This window comes from Mustela nivalis (genome assembly GCF_964662115.1).
Source record: "Mustela nivalis genome assembly, chromosome: 7".
Classification (NCBI taxonomy): Eukaryota; Metazoa; Chordata; class Mammalia; order Carnivora; family Mustelidae; genus Mustela; species Mustela nivalis.
In genome coordinates this window covers 51,888,214-51,908,780 of record NC_139026.1, presented here as the reverse complement: position 1 = coordinate 51,908,780, position 20,567 = coordinate 51,888,214, and the positions used below count along the sequence as shown (strand labels likewise).

At 41.3% G+C, this 20,567-nt stretch overlaps 1 protein-coding gene across 6 annotated transcripts in view; it reads right to left on the bottom strand.

The window, feature by feature from the left end:
• KLRG1 (killer cell lectin like receptor G1) overlaps positions 1-20,567 on the bottom strand; it is a gene marked incomplete at its 5' end in the record, with an annotated part of 430,961 nt that overhangs the window by 377,498 nt on the left and 32,896 nt on the right. For all 6 annotated transcript variants that reach the window (XM_082738313.1, XM_082738314.1, XM_082738315.1 and 3 more), the window contains 2 exons: positions 12,032-12,131; positions 12,499-12,599. In XM_082738313.1, coding sequence (XP_082594439.1) covers positions 12,032-12,131; positions 12,499-12,599 — 201 coding nt within the window. The remainder of the gene's footprint in view (positions 1-12,031; positions 12,132-12,498; positions 12,600-20,567) is intronic.

The following is a 20,567-nucleotide window of genomic DNA, read 5'->3' as shown; positions in this document are numbered from 1 at the left end:
GAAGAAAAAAGAGACCTCCACCCATACCTCACACCATATGTAAAAGTTGGATCAAAACAGATCACAGGCCTCAATGCAAAAGCTAAAACTGTAAAATTTCTGGAAGAAACATAAAGGCAATCTTTGAGAACATGAACTAGGCAAAGATTTCTTAGACAACATACAAACAACACAAACTATAATACAAAGATTGATAACACAGACTTCATAAAAATTTTAAAATTCTATTCTTTGAAACTCATTATTAAGAGGATGAAAAGACAAACCACAGCCTGGGAGAAAATATTTACAAAGTGTGTATCTGGTAAGAACTTGTATCCAGAATATTAAGCACTCTGAAAACTCAGCAGCAAGAAAACAAATAAAGAAGCAAAATATTTGAACAATTATTTCACTAAAGAAAAATATATGGATGGCAATTAACCGTATGAAAAGTTGCTCAACACCACTAATCTTAATGGTAATTAAAACCACAACAAAATACCACTGAGTACCTACTAGAATGGCTAAAAATGAAAAGACTGCTGATACCCAGGATCACCGAGGATGTGAAGGAACTAGAATTCCCATACACTGCTGGCTGGAATATAAAATGGTACAAAGACTTTGAAAAAAAGGTTTACGGGTTCTTAAAAAGTTCAACGTATACCTACCATATGATCCAACCATTCCACCTCCCACATATTTTATCAAGAGAAAAGGAAGGCTACGTCCATACTAAGATTTGTACCCAAATGTTCAGAACAGCTTTATTTTTAATAGCCCAACCTGAAACTACCAAAATGTCAATCAACAAGTGATGAAGAAACAAATTATGACACATCCATATTGTCGGAGGCAGGCCCCTGGCCAGGGTGGCCTCCGCCATTAAAAGATGGCGCCTGGCTAGTTGCCAGGTTAGGGTTGCCTCATGAGACTAAGCGGAATGCCCAAAGAAGAGGTAAACAGCATTGGTTGCTAGCGAAGTTGTTCGTTTAGGTGTGCAGCCTGATTCGCTCCCTCCTATACCCTGCTCGCTGATTGGTCATGTAAGCGTATATAAGTGTGTAGACTTGTGGAAATAAAAAGAGAGAAGATGCCTCTGAACTGGGGCTTCTTGTCGTCCTTGTGGGTCGAGGGCGATAAATGGCGCCGGCACCCAGGAACTAAATAAAGGAATCTTGCAAGGTAATCCGCAGGAAAGCGGGGACATTAGCCACTTCCTGCGGGGACATTAGCCACGTTCAAAAGTGAGAATTCCGCGGTAAAGCGGGGAGTAAAGGTCGACTGAAGAATATGTGTGTAAAAGGTTAATGTGTGTGTTAGTGTTAACGTCTGCGTCTGTTGTCTGCATGTTCATAATGGGATCTGAAGTATCTAAAGTGCGTTTGGAAGGGTCTTTAAAAGACCTGCTGAAAGCCAATGGAACTTCACTAAAAGCAAAAACTGCTCGGGCCTTTTTGAATACAGTGGAAAAGGCGGCTCCATGGTTCCTAGATGAAGGCTTGCTAAACATACCTCAATGGGACCACTTAGGGGAGGATTTGAAGAAACAGGACAATAAAATGCCTTTGCCACCCGGGACCCTGGCAATATGGACCTTAGTCCGGGGCTGTCTGGTGGGGCCTAAACCCAAATGTGAATCAGCTCTACAAGAGGGAGCAGAGGCCTTGGAGGAAGTGAAAGAGGAGCGGTCTTCTCGTGCCTCAGAGGGGGGTAGTTCTAGTGAAGAGTTAGAAGAAATGTCAGGGGAGGAGTTAGACCTTAAAATGCACTCCCAAGTTTGAACAGTTGAAACTGTTGACTCCAGCGACACCTAGTGCCTATCTGCTGTATAATCCTATGGCGTGCCAAGGAGCTTGTAGCTGCTGCACCACATGTGGTAGTGGCAGGGTTTCAAGCTGGAGAGATCATGACCTGGCCTCTGCCTTTCCGGTTTTAGAGGACCAAAACAACCAGCGTTATCATCAGCCTCTTGATTTTAAACTAGTTAAGCAATTAAAGGAAGCAGTCATGCAGTATGGCCCTCAGGCAGCCTTTACGGTCTCTTTGTTGGAGACCACAGCGGGAATGAAATTAGTCCCTGAAGACTGGGGTAACCTAGCCTGCACAACCTTGTCGGGAGGGCAATATCTAGTATGAAAAACAGCCTGGCAAGAACACTCACAGGACACTGCCCGCCGTAATGCAGCAGCTGGAAATCCTCAGTGGGACCTAGAAATGTTAATGGGAATGGGAGCGTACATGGGAAAGCAGGCCCAAATACAGTACAACCCTGTGGTGTATCTGCAAATAGCCGCGGCGGCCACTAAAGCATGGAAGACAATTCAAGGCAGTGGGGATTTATAGGGTCAGCTGTCTAAGGTAATACAAGGACCAAATGAAGCATATGCTGATTTTGTAGCGAGGCTGATGCAAACAGCTGGTCGAATATTTGGGGAGGTAGAGGCAGCCATGCCATTGATGAAACAGCTGTTTTATTAGCTGGCTTATGAGCAAGCTAATAAATGGTGTAAAGAAGCCATCAGACCTTGGAAAAGCAAAGACTTGAGTACATATATTAAAGTTTGCAGGGATATCAATGACAGTGTTATTCAAGGGCAGGTTACGACTGCAGCTATCACTCAAGGTTTACAAGGATTACAGGGAGCTCAACAATATAAACATAAGGGTACTCCTGGAGTTTGCTATTACTGCAAGAAGCCAGGACACCTGTAGGAGCTATAGTTACCAAAGAAGATAGTTGGACCTTCCTATTTCAAAGCTCCTCTCCCCAAGAAACCAAGCTGCTCACAGTGATAAAAGCATTTCAAATATTTCATCAAGAACCCTTCAACCTTTTATCAGATAGTAGATATGTGGTGCAAGCTGTCTCTATCATTGAAAGTGTGGGTTCTATTAATGCCAGGTCTACTATCTCTGAGGCATTACAAGAAATCCAAACATTAGTTTGGGACAGGAAGGCTCCATTTTATATTGGCCACATACGAGCTCATACAACCTTACCAGGCCCCCTGATAAAAGGTAATTAATCGGTTAGCAGACTCCTTAACCAGAGGAGAATTTGTCTTTGCCATTGAGGGCCCCGTGCAACAGGCGAGACATTATCATAAGCTGTTCCATGTGAATGCTTTAACTCTTCACCTCAAATTTAACATAACAAAAGCACAGGCACTGGACATAGTAGTCTCCTGCAGAAACTGCAACCTTACTACCTGCACCGTCCTTGAGGGTTAATCCTAAGGGTTTGTTACCTAATCATATATGGCAAATGGATGTCACACATGTTTCACAATTTGGAAAGTTAAAATATGTTCATGTCTTGTAGATAACTGCTCTGGAATAATTTTCGCCTCAGTGCATACGGGGGGGGGGGGGGGGGGAGTCCAGAGATGTTATCGCCCATTGCCTACAGGCTTTCGCGGCATGGGGAAAGCCACGCCAGTTAAAGACAGATAATGGCCCAGCCTACACCTCACAACCCTTTAAAGCCTTCCTACAACAACTTGACATTCACTTGATACATGGAATACCGTATAACCCACAAGGACAGGGTGTTGTGGAGCGTGCACATCTTACAATAAAAAATGCGCTTTATAAACAAAAAGGGGGAATAGGGGACACCTTCAGGTCCCCTAAAGATAAGCTCAACACCATTCTCTTTATTTTGAATTTTTTAACGTTGGACAAAACGGGTAAATCAGCTGCAGACAGACAGGCAAGTAATGCTGCTGCTCCCCCTAAGCCTTTAGTACTTTGGAAGGACATCCTCACAGGAAAGTGGAATGGACCAGATCCAGTGTTATACAGAGTAGGGGGTCTGTATGTGTTTTTCCACAAGAAAAGGAGGCTCCAATTTGGATCCCAGAGCGGCTGGTGCGTGCAGCCTTGCCTCTGAACACCAGTCATGATGCTGAAGATGCTGATGATAACTCTGGGGATGCTACACCTCCTGCGGCAGACTCAAGCCAGAGAGCTGTGAGCAGTGGTTAAAGCATGGCCATATCCCTTACCAGTGACTAACTCTTCTCTCATATTCCCTCCTCTCTTTACTACCAATTCTCCTATAGGGCTACCCACTGTTCACATATCTACAGACATTGCGGAGGTGACTAATATTACTGTCTCCCTGTCCGGCACTCTCTGCTTTGTGTTGTATCTCAATACATCAGTCCACACCCTGGACTGTATTCGCCTGAGCAATCAGACCCTGGGGCAATTTCAACCTTTTCACCATTCCTCAAACATAGGTAATGTTACTGTGATCCAGGGTTGGGCCCCTGTGAAACCTATTAATGCCTCGGGGCCATATCAACCTTTTAAGTTGCCCCGGTGCACCAATAACAGGGTATGGCCACCGGTTTGGTCTGGATGTCAGAGTACCTTGCGCTCAGTCTACCCATGTTCCTATCCCAGTTTCCATTCCAGAGGACAAGTTACCGGTGGTGCTATCCAGAAAGAAGAGAGATTTTGGTATCACAGCCGCCGTTGTGACAGCATTGGCTATATCTACAGCAGTTGCCACGGCAGCAGCAGTCTCGCTTGCTACAACTATACCCACTGCGGAAACTGTGAACACCCTTGCAGAAGGAACGGCGGCTGCCCTTCAAAACACAGACTCAGATCAATGCACATCTGCAAGCAGGAATCCTGATAGTCAACCAGAGAGTGGATTTGGTTCAAGAACAAGTGGTCATATTGGGGGTCCTATTGGGACTGGGATGTATAGCACCCTTCCCGGCAATTTGTGTAACTCCCATAGCCTATACTAACATGAGTGACTTACAGAATGTCTCCCGACAGCTCTCCCAATACTTGCAGGGGAATTGGTCCACAGAATTCCAAAACTATACTCAGCACCTGCTACTAGGCATAACAAGGATAAATAACACCAGAGTTGCGCTTGCAACCCTCCCAGAGATAATCAAAACATTGTAAGATGTGTTAACCTTTACGAAACAATGGGCTAGCGTAATTGGTCTGATAATAATCCTTGTAGTGGGCTTGATTCTGCTAGTAAGGAAACTGCAAATTTGGAGGTGACAGCAACTTAGGCAACAGCAAGCCATGGTGCAGGTCTTGTTAGCCATCGAGGCTGGAACATCCCCCCAGGTGTGGCTAATTATGCTGGATCGATAGTCAACGACGGGTAAGATTGGTGGAGGAAATATACCAACCTAAGACAGGACGCAGATCATTGATATCTGCCGTCTGATGACAGGTAAGGATATTCCCCGCCACTGACAACCTAAGACAGGCACAATCCCTGCCATAAAAGAAAAAAGGGGGAGATGTCGGAGTCAGACCCCTGGCCAGGGCGGCCTCCGCCATTAAAAGATGGCGCCTGGCTAGTTGCCAGGTTAGGGTTGCCTCATGAGACTAAGCGGAATGTCCAAAGAGGAGGTAAACAGCATTGGTTGCTAGCGAAGTTGTTCGTTTAGGTGCGCTGCCTGATTCGCTCCCTCCTGTACCCTGCTCGCTGATGGTCACGTAAGCATATATAAGTGTGTAGACTTGCGGAAATAAAAGGAGAGAAGATACATCTGAACTGGGGCTTCTTGTCGTCCTTGCAGGTCGAGGGCGATACCATATAATGGAATATTAGCAATAAAAAAGGGTAAACCATTGATACAACACCAGGAATGAATCTCAAAATAATTATTCTGAGTGAAAGAACACTGAAAAAGAAGAGTGCATATTTAATGACTCTGTAAAACTCTATGTACTGTAAAACTCTAGAAGACATAATCTAATCTATAGTGACATAAAGTAGATCAGGGTTTCCTGAGGACAGGAGAGTGTTGGGTGACAGGGACAAGAGAGAAGGAGGAATTACAAAATGCATGAGGAAGCTTTTCGGGATAGTTGCTGTTTTCACCATCTTGATTATGGTGACATTTTCATGGAGATAGATAAATAGAGATAGATATACGTCAAAACTTAGCAAATTTTACTCTTGAAATATATTCAGATTGTTGTGTGTCAACTATATCTCAACAAAACTATTTTTTTAAGATTCTATTTATTTGGACAGTGCACACACATGAACAGGGGAAGAGGCAGAAGGAGAGAGAGAATCCTAAGCAGACTCCCTGCTGAGCACAGAGCTGCCTTCACACTCCATCTCATGACCTGAGATCATGACCTGAGCCACAACCAGGAGCTGGACACAACCACCTGAGCCACCCATGCACCCCCTCACTGAAACTATTTTTAAAGGAGTTCATAACAAAAGACACTGTCACAGTAATCCAGTTGAACAACAACAGAGGTTTGGAATGGAATTAAAAGTGGAAATGGAGGAGCACCTTGGTGGCTGCTAGGTGTCTCAACTGACAATTTTGGTTCAGGTCATGATCTCATGGGTCATGAGATAGAGCCCAGGTTGCTCAGCGGGAGTCTGCTTAAAAGTCTCTTCCTCTGTCCCTTCTCCAACTCAAACTAGTGCGCATGCTTTCTCTCTCCCTAATAAATAAATAAATCTTTTTTAAAAAGGTAGAAATGGAGGGGCACCTGGTTGGCTCAGTAAAGCCTCTGCCTTCGGCTCAAGTCATGATCTCAGGGTCCTGGGATCAAGGCCCCCATCGGGCTCTCTGCTCAGCGGGGAGCCTGTTTCCCCTTCTCTCTCTTTGCCTGCCTCTCTGCCTACATGTGATCTCTCTCTCACTCACTCGCTCTTTGTCAAATAAATAAATAAAATCTTTTTTTCAAAAGTAGAAATGGAAAGAAGAGACGAGATTTAGAATATACTTCACTGGTGGCAATGAAAAAATTTGTTGATGTAGAAAAATGAAATCAGGAAGCTCTTCAGTTTGGAATCTGAACAACTTAAGGTCATTTCCTAAGATGGGGAAGACTTTGGAGTAGGGATATAGAAGAGAATATCTATCCCATCACTGTTCGTGCTAGTGCGGAAACAGGGGTAACTAGGTGTCCATCATCAAGAGAATGAATACATAAAATGGAGATAATGCAGCAGCTAGAAGGATGAATTACATGTACCTCATGCAACGTGAACAGAACTCAAAAACACGTTCATGGAAAAAGTAAAATAATAAAATATATAGAATAATTTAACTAAATATGAAACAAATAAAGAATAGTACATATTTTATAAAGATACAAACAAGCTCAAGGACTATATCAAACATCAAATTATGTTTGTGAAAGTGGGGATATGGGGGCAAGGGGAAAGGTAAATGGACTGCAAGAGAGGCATATATGACTGATGAATATGGTGACCCGTGACCTTAGGAATCTGATTAACTCTAATCACTATAAACTTTAAAACATGGATGAAAGAAATTGCAAACAACACAAACCAATGGAAAGATATCCCATGCTCACGGATTGGAAAAATAAATATTGGGGGCTTCTGGCTGGCATCGTCAGTACAGCATGTGACTCTTGATCTCAGGAATGGTAAGTTCGAGCTCCACACTGGATATAGAGATTACTTAAAAATAATAAAAAATCTTTAAAAAAAAGAATATTATTAAAAATGTCTACACTACCCAAAGCAGTATATAAATTTAATGCAATCCCTTTCAAAACACCAACAGATTTTTCAAAGAACTAGAACAAACAATCCTAAAATTTGTATGGAACCACAAAAGACCCCAACTAGCCAAAGCAGTCTTGAAAAAAAAAAAAAAAAAAAAAAAACAACTGGCGGTATCACAATTCGAGATTTTAAGAATCCCTACAAAGCTGTAGTAATCCAAATAGTACAGTACTAGCACAAAACAGACATATGAATAAATGGAATGTCAACATATCTTTGACAAAGGAGACAGGAATATGCAAGAGAGAAAGAGTCCCCTCAACCAATGGTAGTCGAGCTAGGGCTATTATGCTTGTATTTGATTATAGATGTCAGTGACATTTCATGGTTTCAAAGTCCTTGATGCTCTGAGAAGTGTACAATCTAGTGAAAATTACACTGCCATAAAAGAAATGTGTTTTGGGGCGCCTGGGTGGCTCAGTGGGTTAAAGTCTCTGCCTTCAGCTCAGGTCCTGATCTCAGGGTCCTAGGATCAAGCCCCGCATCAGGCTCTCTGCTCAGCAGGGAGCCTGCTTCCCCCACCCCCCACTCTGCCTGCCTCTCTGCCTACTTGTGATCTCTCTCTGTCAAATAAATAAATAAAATCTTTAAAAAAAAAAGTGTTTTGTTTTTGTTTCTTTTTTAAAAGTTGTGCTCTTATTGGTTCTACACTCCCTAGAATACTGCTGCTTTGTGAAAGTCCAACTGGATGCAGCACCCTCCTTGTATTTAGCACATTTGTAAGCCTGGGTCTCTTACTACTTGATATGTTTGCATTAGTTAAGAGAGAAACTTGGTAGCTTGGTAGCTTGGTAGCTCGGTTAGAAGGGAGGGGAAATCTGCTGCTAGATGGGTCTGAACTGAGCCATACTCGTCTGGGTAAGAGTTGAGAAACTCTTACGTTAAAAAAACCTCTGTACGTTAAAAAAAAAAAAAAAAAAAAAAAAAAAAAATTAGTCAAACATCACATAGTAGGCAGCCATTAAATTATTTAAAAAGTTAATTTATGGGGGTGCTTGGGTGGCTTAGTGGGTTAAAGCCGCTGCCTTCGGCTCGGGCCATGATCTGAGGGTCCTGGAATTGAGCCCACATCAGGCTCTCTGCTCAGCGGGGAGCCTGCTTCCTCCTCTCTCTCTCTCTCTCTCTCTGCCTGCCTCTCTGCCTACTTGTGATCTCTGTCAAATAAATAAATAAAATCTTTTTTTTTTTTTTAAATTTATGAAGAAAGAGCTTCTGTACAGATTGGGAAAAAAATAATTTCATGAAGATAACTGTATGATCAAGAGAGTTAACTTTTTATTTTTGCTTTACTAGTGCCAGGGGTAACTCGTTTGGTTCAAGAAAACTGTGGTTTTCTTTCCTAGGATTTGTTGCTAACTGCCAAAAGACATTTTTGAACTGTACATTTGGTCAGATTGTTAGCCTTTTCTATTTTCCTTCTTTTGAAAACCCTTGACTAAATAACATCTGAATTTTTTTTTTTAAATGGTATTGGGAAAACTAGTTAAAAGTATGCAAAAGAATGAAAATGGACCACTTTCCTGCACCAGACACAAAGATAAACTCAAACTTTATTTCACTAGGCAAGGGAGAAGAATTTGAGTTAGTAACTGACCCTGGCTCCTAATGAGTAAGTCCAGGGAACAAATAAATAGCTAGGAGGTCAGTGATTTCTAATGTAACATCCTGAAGGGAGGAAGAGCAGGGAAGAACCTAGATCCAATTCTGATGAGAGGTGGTGAGAAATTCTTGCAAAAGACTGAAACTTCATCACAGAGAAGAATTGCCCACAAGCTGCCTACTCAGGGGAGAGCTTGGGAGGGCACCGTCCTCCTCTGCTTCTCTTTGAATAAGTAACTGAGATTGTGCGCTCTGTAGCAGCAACGCCAGGGCCCAAGAGGAATCAGGATCATTGCATCCTTAACCAAGCCAGAATCGCTACCATCACATGCATAATCAACAGACACCCTCCCTCCCCAGAGCCAACAGGAAGAGATCATAAGCAGACAGAACTTTGTTTCTACCACTTCCTTCTCTAAACATTACATCCAGACCAAACTGCCTCTTTGCCTTTTTAGGGGCAGCTACTGAACGCACACATGAATGGGGTCAGAAAGGATTAGAAAATACTGTATTTCTTGCCCTTCATTCCTGTAATCAATTCATGGGCTAACAGAAAAAAAGTAGAATAAGAATGTTTTAATTTTTTATTCATCCATTCTTTTATTTAATATTCACTGATACAAGCACTATTTTAGGTGGGGGGAGGATATAACAATAGATAAGATAGAGTTCATGTTCCTCAAAAAAAAAAAAAAAAACTAAGTAAAATGGCCAACAGACACATGAAAAAGTGCTCAACATCACTTGACATCAGGGAAATACAAATCAAAACCAGAGTGAGATATCACCTCACACCAGTCAGAATGGGTAAAATTAATAAGTCAGGAAATGCAGATTCTGGCAAGGATGCGGAGAAAGGGGAACCCTCCTACACGGTTGGTGGGAATGTAAGCTGGTGCAGTCACTCTGGAAAACAGTATGGAGGTTCCTCAAAAAGTTGAAGATAGAGCTACCCTATGACCCAGCAATCACACTACTGGGTATTTACCCTAAAGATACAAATGTAGTGATCTGTAGAGGCACATGCACCCGAATACAACAGTCAAATTATGAAAAGATGTCCATCAGCAGATGAATGGATAAAGAAGATGTGGTGTGTATATACAATGGAATACTATGCAGCCATCAAAAAATGAAATCTTGCCATCTGCAACAACGTGGATTGAACTAGAGGGTACTATGCTAAGCAAAATAAGTCAATCAGAGAGGTACAATTATCATATGATCTTACTGATTTGAGGAATTTGAGAAACAAGACAGAGAATCAGAGAGGAAGGGATAGAAAAATGAAACAAGATGAAACCAGAGAGGGAAACAAACCTTAAGAGACTCTTGGTCTCAGGAAACAAACTGCGGGTTGCTGGAGTGGAGGCGGGTGGGAGGGATGGGGTGGCTGAGTTATCAACATTGGGGAGGGTATGTGCTACAGTGAGTGCTGTGAACTGTGTAAGACTGATGAATCACGGACCTATGTCCCTGAAACATATAATACACTATATGTTAATTTTTTTTAAACTGAGAGAAGGGTAAGAAATTGTAATCTGGGGCGCCTGGGTGGCTCAGTGGGTTAAGCCGCTGCCTTCGGCTCAGGTCATGATCTCAGGGTCCTGGAATCGAGTCCCGCATCAGGCTCTCTGTTGGGCAGGGAGCCTGCTTCCCCCCACCCCTCTCTCTCTCTGCCTGCCTCTCCATCTACTTGTGATCTCTCTCTATCAAATAAATTAATAAAATCTTTAAAAAAAAGAAAAAAAATTTTAATCTAGCATCATCAACAGTACAGTACAGAATGATGGTCCCCTCAGTATTCCCACCACATCTTTTAAACAGCACCTTCCCTCCCTATCTATCTCCAAACCCTACTTTTTTTTTAATATTTTATTTATTTATCAGATAGAGAGTGAGAGTGAGAGTGAGTGGGCACAAGCAAGGGAGCAGCAGGCAGAGGGAGAAGCAGGCTCCACACCGAGCAGGGAGCCCGATGTGGGACTCGATCCCAGGACCCTGGGATCATGACCTGAGCCGAAGGTAGTCACTTAACCGACTGAGCCACCCAGGCATCCCTCTCCAAACCCTACTTAAGAGAAATAACCAAGTTTTTCTCATTGTTGAGGCATTCATGCCTAAAATAATTTGGGAATCAAGCACATAAATGGCTTCTGTAAACTTCCCTCAGATTGACAACTATGTGAAATTAACCTGCAAATCACACATCCACAACATGGAAAAGATATGGTCATATATCAGTTTATTCAACCACATCTATGCACGCCTATAAAAATTAAATTCAGCCAAGGCCATGTCTTTAAGTGGTGAAGAGCTGAGAAGCAGAAAGCACCACCCTGTTCTCATCCTCTTTCTACAACTTAGGTTCTCACTATTAGCATTATCCTTTAGAATATAGCTTTCTCCGTGAAGGGCCACCATTAGGATAAAAATATATTATGAGGAATCAGTAACATGCCAACTTCCTAGCACACATCAAAAACACCTAAAACACATGAGCAATAGTATATACCTGCGCAGATTTCATCAGTTTGGACCATAACATTGAGGAAAGGTACACTTTTGACAGAAATGGTAAGAATGGGGGTGAAGGAGGCAGCATCAGTCACTACAGTGAGAAGTACTGCAAAGAACTTATGTTTCCCAAATGATCCTAGATCTGATCTTTAAATTGTTAGGATAATATCTAAATGTTCTCAAGGAGAGTCCAGCAACAAACCTTCAGTTCCCAGGGAAGCCGCACTAATCTTACATCAAATGCTATGTCCTAGAAGGTTCATCATTCACCAAATAAATACATGCTCATGGTCATCTGAGCACCCAGAGGCCTGCTCCCTCGTGTGAGGGAGCCTGACCACAGATCTGACCCCCTCAAAGTCTGACCTTCTTACAGATCCACGGTAAAAGAGCTTCACAGCTAGCAGCTTGGAGATGGTGTTGGTTGATGGCTCCACACTTCTGGATCAAGCTGTTTGAAACAATGCTGTAAGAAATCAGGAAAGTCAATCATTTAAGGTAACATGAGAGCAAAGGAGCTGCAGGGCATGGAAGAGATAAAAACTGAGCCCTTCTTTCTCCCTATTCAGGCCCCGCTTCTCTCAGCTCCCAGAACATTAGCCTCTCTTTTTTTCGTTGTTCTTGGGGTTTTTTGTTTTTTGGAGTTTTGGGTTTTGTTTTTGTTTTGGGGGGCTTTTTTTGGCTCTCATCCACCATTCATTTTCTCTCCTGTTCTCTAGTTCCTTTCCTTACCCTTTCCTCTCCCCACCATCTATTAACCTTGACCTATTTCCCCATCACATACTTTCTCTTCTCCTTTTCTCTTTTTTCCCCATTTTTTTGAACCCCCTTACCTTGAGATTTTTAGGGGTGACCCATCTTCCCACCTCCAGCCAGATTTGTTCCTCAGACCAATCCAATAAAAATCATTTTTGAGGAACCGTATAAGCAGGCTCTAGGGAGAGATTGAAGATGATGGAAAAGGTAAGAAAATATAGAAAACTAAAGAAGAGATTCAGTGTCATGATCGATAATTATTCTTTACACCCCCTCTCGTTACCATTATTATGGGCTGAATATTTATTTCTCCCCAAAATTCATATATTGAAGCTCTAATTAATAACATGATGGTACCTAGGCATACGGCCTTTGGAAGGTTATTAGTTTTAGACAAGGTCATGAGGCCCTCACTAATGATGAGATTAGTGTCCTTGTAAGAAGAAGAGTTCCCAGCGCACTCTCCCTCTGTCAGGAAAGGACACAATTATAGGGCAACTGTCTGCAAGCCACAAACAAGATCCTCACCAGAGACGGAACCCATCAACATTTTGATCTTAGACTTCTCAGCCTCCAGAACTCTGAGACATCAATGTCTGTGGTTTAAGCCACCCAGTGATACTCTGGTTAGCAGTTCAAGCTGATTAAAACCACCACCTAGTCCAAATAACTAATCTCTCTTTTAAAACTTTAATTCTAGAGTTACACGGCAGAGTGCAACATTTCCTATAATTCAACTTTATGTGTATAATTGCATTCTATAGCATGAAAGACAAGATAAATATTATACTCTGCCTTCCACTGTAACTTCCTCCTTGGTTAGATGAAGTACTTAATAGGTATTCAAATAACTTTTACAGAAGAAAAGCTTAATGCCACTATGGAAGCAGTCATCTTTCTCATTATCATTTAATACATAAGTTATTATTAAGCTTTCAGCAATATACTTGCTTTTTTCCCACTACACTCTTATTTTTCAAGTTCTCATCAATCTTGCATATGACAAGTAAAATAAAAACAGTTCTTAAGGAAACAAGCATAAGACAAGGTTAAGTTGGTCCCATGCTACCACTAGAACAGAGATAACAGATTCTTTGCTCTGTAGAGTCTGACATTCAAATGAAGGTGTTATGCTCTAAGGTAATTGCCTCAATAAGTGGAATAAAATAAAGGATAAATCCCAGAAGATTAATTCTATTGTAGGATTTGGCGTTAGTGTAATGAATAGACTTTGCAATAAACATCCTCAGCTTTGAAAATTGCTTTTGTTACAGAGACTTTTCTTGTGATGCTGAATTTTCAATGTGATGTTAATGCTAACAAGTAAGGTGTTTCTTCATGAGCAAAATGGATAAAATTGTAAGTTTGAAGACCAATCTATTCATGGGAGACAGTTACATATAACATAAGTAGCTCAGTTTGTGTGTGTTTTAGAGCATGAGTGAATATTTAAAGGTATTCACATGTATTTTAACAGATACTCAACCCCCTGGGTTACAGGTGGTGGGCAAGCAAATATGTGTGCAGGAGCATTTGTGGACATTTGATAACTGATGTCCCTGTGTATTCAGCAAATACTGTATGTATATTAATGAGATAATTTCCTGCATCTTCTCAACACTCTACTTCTTTTTTTTTTTTTTATTTTATTTATTTATTTGACAGAGAGAGATCACAAGTAGGCAGAGAGGCAGACAGAGAGGGGGGGGGGGAAGCAGGCTCCCTGCCGAGCAGAGAGCCCGATGCGGGGCTGGATCCCAGGACCCTGGGACCATGACCTGAGCCGAAGGCAGAGGCTTTAACCCACTGAGCCACCCAGGCGCCCCTCAACACTCTACTTCTTATTCTTAATCCTTGACGTCACTACAATTCCCTTGTGAAAAAAAAATTAAAACTAAGATTAATAAGAAAGCATCCAAGTTATATCTCCAGCCCTTCGATTTTGCTACCAGGAATCTTGTGTGTTAATGGTTTTGTTTGGTTGCTTGGTTGGTTTGGTTTTCTCTGAGTTAGAGTTTGACCTGATAGATGTTAAATGAAAAGGCCATAACTTGTTCCTGTGATCATGTACTTCCTGACTATTTGTCTTAAGCCTCCTTCCTACATTAATGCTCTGAGATAACCTTGACTTCATCTGGCAGTGGCCATCACAAAAGCACCATATTCTCAAATCCAGTGAACTTGCTTTGATCTCTCTCCTCACTCCATAGACTTCTTCTGTTTGAAGGAATAGAAACTCAAAAAAGAGCAACTATTCCACAGCAACTTAGTGATAGTACTTGGACTAGAACCCAAGGTCTTGACCTAGTACGCAACACCTTGGCATTTCCCTTACTGAGATAGTCCATCTCTCTGCAACCTCTCTCTCTCCTAAACTATGCTTTCTCGGAGTACCTGCCTGGCTCAGTTGGTATAGCATGAGACTCTTGATCTTTGAGTTAGAGTTTGAGTCCCATGTTTGGAGTTGGAGTCCCATGTTTGGTGTACATATTACTTAAAAAATAAAATAAAATGATGCTTTACCAGCCCTGAAAAAGATCATGAGACTCATAGGATGTGTCAAGAAACGTGCACATTTGGCTAAGAGACCACATGCTCTTTGATAAAACACACCAAGAAGACAACTTAAGCTTATATTATAACATTAGACTTCAGTGTTATTTACTGGGTCCCAGTGTTGCCACAGAACAGGCTGATGTATGGATAAGGAGGTCTACTAAAGTGAACACATCACGTTTGTTTCTCATTACAACCAAGGTCAGATATCCTAAAACCTGGGCTGGGTGAGGAAGACCTCACATGGTAAAGTACAAACTGCAGAACTAGAGGGTGAAAAGAAGCCACATCAGGGAAGAGAGGAAGTGTGGGGACATAATTCTGGGGAGAAAAGAAATGCAGGTGCTCTAATGGGAGGGAGTTTTGATCCTGGAAAGAAAGAAAGAAAGAAAGAAAGAAAGAAAGAAAGAAAGAAAGAAAGAAAGAAAGAAAGAAAGAAAGAAAGAAAGAAAGAAAAGAGAAGAGAAAGAAAGCAGTGCAGGGAACTGCGCAAGACAAACACTTCCCCAAAATCACTGGGAAAACAAGAGCAGCTGATTATCACAAGGTTTTACAAGCCAGGAAGTCCAAAGTCTGAAGCTTCAGAAGTCCATTAGCCACAGCCCAGTGGAGCCTGGTGGCCACAGCAGTGCTTCCGTGGGGAAGGAAGGCAGAGACCTAGGACCAGATAGCATGGTTTGAGGATCTCCTGGGTTGCACTGAAAGAGAGAGTTCCCCTTCTTGGAGTGCATTTGGGAGAGGCAGCATGGCCTCTCGGGGGTCAAAAGAGCTTGTGGACACTAGTGTGCTGCCCTGTTCATTAGCATAGGAACAGAGACACCACCGAGAGCAGCAAACCCTGGTGCCTGCTTTTGCTACACTTTACCATAAACTCCAAGCCAACACACAATCGTGTCACTGCTTTTCTGGGACTAATGGACACCAGCTGCAGCATGGCAAGACCCTCCCCCAGAGGATCATCACCACTCTGCACCACTCTGGGTCCCTAAAATTTGGAGTTTTGAAACCTAGCCATGAGCATGACAGAAAATACAGGAGTACTGTGTCATGCGGTGGGCAGATGGCTCAGTCACAGACAGCATGAGGGCAGGGCCTGATGGAAGCCAGGAACACAAGAGAGGAGACTGCAGAGGACTGACCTGAGGGATAAAGCAGCCAAAACAGAAAAAAACAGTGCATACTGTGAAACACATCCTAAAGCACCAGGCCTGGGACAGTATAGGACCTCTTAATATAGCCATTATTCTCAGGAGCAGGAAACATAAGAGGCTTTCTAACACAGAAAAAACAGTGACCTACCCAAAATGACAAGACAGAGGAATTCACCCCAAAAGAAAGAACAGGAAGAAGTGATGACCAGGGAACTAATAATAAATAATATGTCTGAACCAGAACTTAAAACAACAATGCTAAATATACTAGCTGGGCTTGAGAAAAGCATAAAAGACACTAGAGAATACCTTTCTGTAGAGATAAAAGAACTAAAAACTTGTCAGGCCAAAATAAAAAATGCTGTAACTGAGCGGTGCCTGGATGGCTCATTTGGTTAAGCATATGCCTTCGGCTTAGGTCATGATCCCAGGGTCCTGGGGTCAAGCCCCTCATGGGGCTCATACCTTTCCCTCTGCCTACCACTTCCCTTGTTTGTGCATGTTCTCTCTGTGTATCAAACAAACAAACAAACAAAGTATTTTTTAAAAATTAAAGCCTGGGTGGCTCAGTGGGTTAAGCCGCTGCCTTCGGCTCAGGTCATGATCTCAGGGTCCTGGGATCGAGTCCCGCATCGGGCTCTCTGCTCAGCAGAGAGCCTGCTTCCTCCTCTCTCTCTCTCTGCCTGCCTCTCTGCCTACCTGTAGTCTCTGTCTGTCAAATAAAATAAATAAAATCTTTAAAAAAAAAAAAAATTAAAAATGCTATCACCTAGATGCAAAACTGACTGGATGCAATGACAAGGATGAACAAAACAGAGGAACTCATCAGTGATATGGAAGATATAATTATGGAAAATAATGAAGCAGAAGAGAAGAGGGAAAAAAAAGAAAGATCCATGATTCATGGACCATGAATGTAGACTTAAGGCATTCAATGACTCCATAAAGCATAATAAAATTTGTATCACAGGAGTCCCAGAAGAAGAGAGGGAAAGGTGGCAGAAAGTTTATTTGAGCAAATTATAGCTGAGAGCTTCCCTAATCTAGGAAAGGAAACTGTCATCCAAATCCAGGAAGCACAGAGAACTCCCATCAAATTCAACAAAAGCTGGCCAATACCAAGACATATCATAGTACAATTTGCAAAATATAGAGATAAGGAAAGAATCCTGAAATCAGCAAGAGAAAAGAAATACCTAACCTACAAGGGAAGATAAATCAAATTAGCAGTAGCTGTCTCCACAGAAACCTGACAGGCCACAAGAATGTGGCATGATATATTCAATGTGCTGAATGGGAAAAATATGCAGTCAAGAATACTTTATCCCGCAAGGCTGACATTTGAATAGAAGTAGAAATAAAGAGCTTCCGAGATAAACAAAAGCTAAAAGAGTTTCAGGACCACTAAACCAGTCCTGCAAAAAGTATTAAAGGAGACCCCTTAAATGGGGAAGAAAGACCAAAAGCAACAAAGACTAGAAAGGAACAGAAAAAAATCTCCAGAAACAGCAACTTTATAGGTAATACAATGGCACTAAATTCTTATCTATCAATAATTATTCTGAATATAAATGGACTAAATGCTCTAATCAAAAGATAAAGGGTATCAGAATGGATTAAAAAAAAACAAGACCCATCTATATTTTGCTTACAAAAGGCTCATTTTAGACCTAAAGACACCTCCAGATGGAAAGTGAGGGCATGGAGGGACGCCTGGGTGGCTCAGTTGGTTAAGCAGCTGCCTTCGGCTCAGGTCATGATCCCAGTGTCCTGGGATCGAGTCCCACATCGGGCTCCTTGCTCAGCAGGGAGCCTGCTTCTCCATCTGTCTGCCTGCCTCTGTCTGCCTGTGCTCGCTCTCTTCCCCTCTCTCTCTCTGATAAATAAATAAAATTAAAATTAAAAAAAATAAATAAATAAAATAAAATAAGAAAGTGAGGGCATGGAGAAACTTCTATCATTCTAATGGAAATCAAAAGAAAGCCAGAGTAGCGATACTTATATCAGACAAACTAGATTTTAAACCAAAGACTGTAACAAGAGAGAAAGAAGGCACTATATCATAATTAAGGGGTCTATCCAACAAGAAGATCTCACAATTATAAATATACATGCCCCCAACTTGGGAGAACCCAAATATATAAACCAATTAATAATAAACATAAAGAAACTCATTGATGGGGTGCCTATGTGGCTCAGTCAGTTAAGTGTCTGCCTTCAGTGTAGGTAATGATCCCAGGGTCCTGGGAAAGACCCACATCAGGCTCCCTGCTCAACAGGGAGTCTGATTCTCTCTCCCTCTCCCTCTGCCCTTCCCCCCACTCATGTGCACTCTTTCTCAAATAAATAAATAAATAAATTTTTTAAAAGAGACTCATTGATAATAGCACAATCATAGAAGGGGACTTTAACACCCCACTTACAGCAATAGGCAGATCATCTAAGCAGGAAATTAACAAGGAAACAATGGCTTTAAATGACACAATGGACCAGACGGATTTAACAGACATATTCAGAACATTTTATCCTAAAGCAGCAGAATACACTTTTTTTTCCTAATGCATATTGAACATTCTCCAGAAAAGATTACATACTAGGTCCCAAATCAGCCCTCAACAAGTACAAAAACACTGAGATCATACTATGTGTATTTTCAGGCCACAACACTCCAAAACCTGAAGTCAACCACAAGAAAAAATTTGGAAAGACCACAAATACATAGAGATTAAAGAACATCTTACTAAAGAATGAATGGGTTAACCAGGAAATTAAGGAAGAACTTTAAACATGCATGGAAACAAATGAAAATGAAAACACAGCAGTCCAAAACCTCTGGGATGCAGCAAAGGTGGTTATAAAAGGAAAATATGTAGCAATACAGGCCTACCTCAAGAAGCAAGAAAAGTCTCAAATACACAACCTAACCTATACCGAAAGGAGATAGAAAAGGAACAGCAAATAAAACCTAACACCAGCAGAAGAAATAAAATTTTAATAAAGGTTAGAGCAGAAATAAACAATATAGAAACAAACAACAAAACCAAAAACAGCAGAACAGATCAACAAAAAGAGCTGGTTCTTTCAAAGAATCAATCAAGTTGATAAACCCCTAATCATACATATGAAAAAGAAAAAGAGGGTGCCTGGGTGGCTCAGCCGGTTAAGCATCTGTCTTTGGCTCAGGTCACCATCTCAGGGTCCTGGGATCAAGTCCCTCATCAGTCTCCCTGCTCAGTGGGGAGCCTGCTTCTCCTTCTGCCTGGTCTTCCTGCTGCTCCTCCTGCTTGTACTCTCTCTCTCTCTGATAAATAAATAAAAACCTTTAAAAAAAAACAGATTTTTATTTTAAAAAAAAGAGCAAGAGAAAAAGGATCCAAATAAATAAAACCACCAGTGAAAGAAGAGAGATCACAAACAACACCACAGAACTATAAACAATTATAAGAAGATATTATGAAAAATTATATGGCAACAAAAGGGGCAATCTGGAAGAAATGGATAAATTCCTAGAAACAGACAAACTACCAATAGAAAACTGAAACAGTAAGAAATTGCAAATTTCAATAGACCCATAACCACCAAGGAAATTGAATCTGTAATCAAAAATCTCCCAACAGATAAAAGTCCAGGGCCAGATGGCTTTCCAGGGGAATTCTATCAGACATTTAGAGAAGAGCTAATACCTATTCTTCTCAAACTGTTCCAAAAAATAGAAATGGAAGGAAAACTTCTGAACTCCTTCTAGGAGGCCAGTATCACCTTAATTCCAAAACAAAAGACCTCACTAAAAAGGAGAATTACAAGCCAATAAGCCTGATTAACATGGATGCAAACATCCTCCACAAGAGACTAGCAAATGGAATCGAACAGTACCTTAAAAGAATTATTCACCATGATCAAGTGGGATTTGTTCCTGAGTTGCAGGGGTGGTTCAATACTTGCAAATCAATCAACATGACATTTCACATTAATAAAAGAAAGGATAAGAACCATATGATCCTCTCAATAGATGCAGAAAAATCATTTGACAAAATACAGCATCCATTCTTGACAGAAATCCTCAACAAAATAGAGATAGAGGGAACACATCTTAATATCATAAAGGCCATTATAAAAGGCCCACAGTGAATACCATCCAGAACGGGGGAAACTGAGAGCTTTTCCTCTACAGTCAGGAACAAGACAGAGAAACAAGACATATATAAATATATATATTTATATATATACATATAAACCTTTTGAACACAAATGCTCTGCCCTTTTTACTTTACCCCCATGGAGTACTTACTTATATATGTTGGGGGTAGGGAGGTAAACTGAAGAGTCAGGGAAGGGTAAGAGAGATGAAATGATGTCTTAATTTCCAGAATAGCTTGAAACTTTTCATGCAGTTTTTAACCAAGTTGCTTTAAAGGATTATTTAAAATGGAAAAAATGAA